This window comes from Ciconia boyciana, chromosome 2 (genome assembly GCF_034638445.1).
Source record: "Ciconia boyciana chromosome 2, ASM3463844v1, whole genome shotgun sequence".
NCBI lineage: Eukaryota > Metazoa > Chordata > Aves > Ciconiiformes > Ciconiidae > Ciconia > Ciconia boyciana.
This window is the reverse complement of record NC_132935.1, coordinates 26,558,962-26,564,195: the sequence shown is the minus strand read 5'-3', so window position 1 is coordinate 26,564,195 and position 5,234 is coordinate 26,558,962. Positions and strand designations below refer to the sequence as shown.

The 5,234-nt window shown below is 55.8% G+C and overlaps 1 protein-coding gene across 2 annotated transcripts; it reads right to left on the bottom strand.

Annotated features, from left to right (window-relative positions):
- Positions 1-2,325: 2,325 nt before the first annotated feature.
- Positions 2,326-3,982, bottom strand: LOC140646864 (GSK-3-binding protein-like). Of its 2 annotated transcripts, none has more exons than XM_072851195.1 (2): positions 3,119-3,982; positions 2,326-2,639 (listed from the first exon to the last, which is right to left on the bottom strand). In XM_072851195.1, the coding sequence occupies exon 1, from the start codon at positions 3,854-3,856 to the stop codon at positions 3,251-3,253; it is 606 nt and encodes a 201-aa protein (XP_072707296.1). In that variant the 5' UTR covers positions 3,857-3,982; the 3' UTR covers positions 2,326-2,639; positions 3,119-3,250. The 2 variants fall into 2 exon arrangements, with proteins under 2 accessions (XP_072707296.1, XP_072707297.1); XM_072851196.1 differs by having other exon boundaries at positions 2,326-2,636.
- Positions 3,983-5,234: the final 1,252 nt, after the last annotated feature.

Here is a 5,234-nt window from a genome sequence, read left to right as displayed (position 1 = left end):
GAGGATCAGCAGAGGCTAAATGTATTAAAGAAACCCTACCTCTAAAACGAAAAAAAAGCTTACAAAAATGTTTACTTCACTGTTCAACCTTTTTTATCCTATTTAGGAAACAAAGTAGACGGTGGCTTTTATATCAAAGTTCCTTTTTGTTTGTATGCCTGCATAGCATAGCACAAGGCAATATTTGAAAAAGAATTTGCAATGAATCAATGGAAACCTTCTGGCAATATTTCGATTGGTCCAACATCTTGTAAAACTTGGCTTCCAAAACCAAAATAAGCCACATTCAATCCGTTCCCTTATGAAGACGTGACATGTGCTCCGTTTTGAAAAAGATAATTTTACAGACTTATAAGGAAGATGTGACGATAAAGGCTGCTGGCATGAGCTTAGGATGTTCACGTTACAAGTGATGAAGATGTGTCGGTGAGTTATGCAAGTTATCTGAAACAAGTGCCAAAAACCCTTTTACCAAATCATCACACACTCTACATAACACTTAGCTCACTATAACCCTTTTCATATATACATCTCCCAGCCTTGCACAAAGGAGAAAGTAAAAGCTATTTTAGAAGTAATTTAGGAAGCTTAAAAACCAGCCAGTCACTGTGAAATTTATTAGCATCTTTTCTAAGCCTCACTTCAACTGCCAGTTTATTGAAAAGTGTTATTCTAGTAAAATCCTTAAAAGGAATGTCTTGAGGCTTTCAATGACTACAAAGGACACTTGTAAAGTTAGCTGTTCTCATTAGTATACAGAGGCTAGGATTTGGGGAGGGGGGAAGGAGGGGGCCAAGGGGGATGCAGAATCGATGCATAATTACCAGTGGCAAAAAATTCAAGTCAACCATGCCAGCCTTCAGAATTTCAGCTGACAGCCACACATATACTTTTAACCGTAGTTGTGTAACAACTCGGGCTCCATCGGCTATGCTCATTTTTTAGCTTGTTTCCTCCAGCTCTTTTAGTAAAGACAATTAAACTACTCATCCTATGGTTCAAATTCGGCATCGGCACAGCGAATACCTATCTGCCTGAGCAGCTAAAGGACAAATACAAGAACAACTAGTTTTTTAGTTGTTGGCTAGTGGTTGCATTTGAAGCTAAGATTTCTTTTTACATTCTATTGAACTTTTTTTTCCTGGATTAAGAAAGAAACAAGAAAATGTCAAATAAAAATTCATTTGAGGTAAGGACAACCTACACATTACATTATTGTATTAGAGGGTAAGAACTAATGGCAGATCTGAATCCTTTCCAAGTTGTGCAAAATGCCACAAAAGCAGCTAAGTTATGAGAAAAAGGACTTCAGATGTTAGTAATTAAGGAGGTTCTAAAGTGTGCTGAATTTCTTTCTTCGCATTTTACATGCTTTGATATGGAAAAACTGCATTCTACTTATAAATTAATCAAGATAAAGCTAATAATAACATCACATACTGTTCCTAGCGCACGAGGAATTCAGTGAGACATTACAAAAACCTTCAGCATCAGTTCCTATCAGTAGCTGGTAGCAGAGAAAGAAATCTAAAATATTTTGTGGATTTAATGTATTCTCAAAAGAACTAATCGCACAAGTAAACGTAGCTGCTCAAATTGCTCTCTTGGACAAAGGCAAACATCTTCCATTTTCTTTCATGTGGGATTGCTACCTTCTTCAAAGGAGCAGCTTTTACCTCAAATTGAGTGGGGGTTGGGAGATTGTTATGCTCCAGTCTGTCTGATGTGTTCAGTTCTGATCTTGAAGCTCATTCTTTTGACTCCTAAAAACCTAACACAGGATTTTACCAAGGAGGCTATTCAGAGTAGGCATTGGAACTTAATCATCATCAGCATCAAATTCTATGTTTTTCAGATTTAAAAACAAACCAAAAAAATGATGCATAGACCTCTCACCCCTCCTTTCTAGCCTTTTTTTTTGCCCTCTCCCTGGAGAAAGAAAAAAACCCAAACAAGTAACCAACACAAGCTCTGTTCCTTCCCCAATACAAGATACCTAAATTTGGTTTCAGTATGATTTGACTTACAAATTCCAACAGCCTCAATCTCGGCTGCTCGAAGGGGCATCTCACGGCTTACGAATGAGCGCTGCTGGCAAACAAAGGGGCTCAGTTGCATCTCCGTGCATTAATAACCGGTGTCCCACTGCATCAGACTATGCGGATTGTTGTGGGGATTTTTTTTTTTTGTCTGCAAAATGGAGATCTCGCAACCGAAAGGAGATCAAGGGGAACATGCCTACTGGAGCATCATCCACATAGTTTTGTTCTCGTGAACCAAAATTCACTTCCCCTTAACAATGAGACACAGACCCAAAAATAAAAACAAGACCACGTTTATTCAATACAGACAGGTTAATTAAGACAGTAAGTCCTGTAAATCAGGAACACGTTTCAAACACTCCGGTACGAAGTGCATATACTTAAAATCAACAGCTGCACCTTGTATTCGAGCCATTGAGTTTGTCGGGGAAGGGTGGATTCAGGTTTGTTGATTTTTTTTTTCTTTTTTTTTGGTAGAAAAAACTTGTTTCGGCTACCTTATGTGAACAATGCGTTTCAGGCTCCATTCACTCATCAGGCTTTACAATTGTAAGTCCAGCTGCCTTTCCAGCTTTGATATTCACATTTTTTAAACTGCTTCATACAGTCACAACGGGAAAAAAATAATAATAAACGTTAAAATAATAATAATAAAAAACCAAACAAAAAACCCAAACCAGCCCGGGAGGGGAAAGGAAACACCTCCCGCCGGGGTCAGCGAGAATTATTGCAAATGGCTCCTGGGAGACGGAGCCCGGCGGCGGGGCAGCCCCGCGGCGGCCGGCGACCGGCGGCGGGGGGGTCCGCGGCCCCGGCCGCGCTGCCCCGGCGGGGGGAGGAGGAGGAGGAGCTCCGGGGAAGGCAGGGGCGGGGGGGCACAACAACACCGCGGGGCGGGCGCGGCCTCCGCCGCTCGGAGGGCGGCGGAGCTCGGCGCCGCGCCGGGGGTGACCTTGGGGCGGGGAGGGGGGGGCACACGCGCCCTACCCCAACCGACAGCGACCGCGCCGCGCCCGGCCCCCCCCGCAGCGGGAGGGGGGGGCCCCGCCGCCGCCCCGCCGCGGGGGGAGACTTACATCGCGGCGGAGCCAGCACCGCGCTCCCGCAGTCCGCTCGGCGGGGGGCCCCGCCGCCGCCGCCGCCGCTAGCGGCCGCCCCAGCCGCGCTCCTCTGACCCGGCCGCCGCCGCCGCCGCTCGTGCCCGCCGGCTACTGCAGGGGCTGCACCGCCGCCGCCTCGGCCGCCTCGCCGTCCGCGCCGCTGCTCCCCGCCGAGGCGCTGCCGCTGGAGGCCGTGGAGGCCGCCGCTGCCGCCGCCGCCGCCGCTAGCTGCAGCCGCCGGACGGCTTCTTTGATGAGGTTGCCGGAGAGGATGAGCTGCTGCAGGAGCCGGTGGGGATCCTCCTCCTCCGCCGGCCCGTCGCCCGGCCCCGGCGGCGGTTGCTTCCTCCGGCGGGCGGCGCTCCGCAGCCAGCCCCGGCCGCACAGCTGCTTGGTCACCCGCTGGTGGCCGCTCCGGTCCGGCCGCGGGGGCTCGGCGTGCTGCTGGTGGGCTTGCGGCGGGGCCGGCCCCCGCGGCGCCAGCAGGCCGCCGCCGCCGCCGCTGCAGCGCGGCGAGTAGGGGGCGGCGCGGTCGCGGGCGCTGCCCGGCCCCAGGTGCTTGGGGGCGCGGGGCGGCGGCGGCGCCCGCTGGGCGCTCAGCTGCAGCACCTCGCCCAGCTTGGCCACCAGCGCGTCCACCTCCTTGGAGCCCGCCTGCCCCACGGCGACCGAGCGCTCCAGCAGCAGGAAGCGCTCGCCCGGGCGGCACGGCATCTCGGCCGGCGCCCTGCCGTGCCGTGCCGTGCCGCAGACGCAGCGGGACCGGGGCCGCCGCCCGCCGCCCCGCGCGCACGCGAGCACACGCGGCTCCGGCGGCTGCGGTTGAAGCTGGAGCTCGGCCCGCTGGGGTTGGTTTGTAAACAATGGGTGACGCGGGATCCCGGGCGCCTCCCACTGCGCCGGGCGGGGGGGGAAGCCCCCGCCACCAACCGCCCGCCGGCCGCTCCCGCCGCCGCCGGCCCGCGCGGCGGGCGGGGAAGGACTCACCCGCCGGCGCGGGGGCGGCTCCCGCGGCCGGAGACCGCCGGCCGGGCGAGGCCGCCCCGCGCCCACCGGCCGCGCCGCTCCCTCTCCCCCCCCGGCTGCGCGCCGCGTGGACCGGCCCGCTTTCAAACCCCGCACCTCGGGTCTCGGGGGCGGGGGCAGGATGATTGGCAGGAGGGGTGTGAGGGGGCGGGGCGGGCGGCCCGGCTGAGAGGGAGGGAGCGCGGGGCGGCCCGGCCGCGGGGCCCGCGCCGGCGGGGGGGGCCGTTCGCCGTCCTGTCGCCTCAGGGCGAGTGCCCGAGGAGGGCGAGTGGCGCCCGGGCGCGGAGGGAAGGGTGGGCGCCTGCCCGAGGAGCTTCCTGCGGGCGCCCGGCCCGCCTCCCCCTCGGTCGGTACCGCGTCTGCCCCCGGCCCGCCGCCCTGACAGATACTGCCCCGGGAAACCAGTAATGGGCGGAAGGGCTCCGCGTACGAGCGTCTGCCGGTGCCCCTGTAACTGCCTGCCCTGCTGCACCGGCGAGACGGCCGTTGTACGTGCTTCTGCTTTCCCGTTAACGCTGCACGTGGAAGCGATGCTTGCGTTTTCCTAAGCGAGAGCTGACATTATGTGCCGGTGCCTTCCAGAGCGGTCATTACGCTGCAATTCCCCTTACAGTAGTCTCCCACCAGATTCAGCTTCGAGATCACAACACGTTCGTACTGCAGCGCCCGGTCCCCAGATGACAACCCCCCGCTGCCGCCGCCCCTTCACGCTCGGCCCTCACGGCGCTTCCGCCGGTATGCCTGCCGCGTCCTCGCATCCGGCACCGCACTGATTTGGGGTTTAATTCCTCGGCACAGAAATGCCTTTGGGGTCTTACTTTCCATCGCTAGAATTGACACACATGAAGCAAGGCTGTGCGGGCGTTCTCTCGGGTTCTCTACCTGCCTGCGGTTGTACTTCATGACCTGGACCAAGCCTCTGTCCTGCCTCTTCCTGTCCCAGTCCCATTCCTTCCCTTGCATCTGTCACCACGTCCTTTAAGCGAGTGCTGAGGTTTCTACGGTGAGCCTTAAATAACATTTTCTGGATGTCAAAACACTGGGGGCATAGTCCAGAACACGCTCA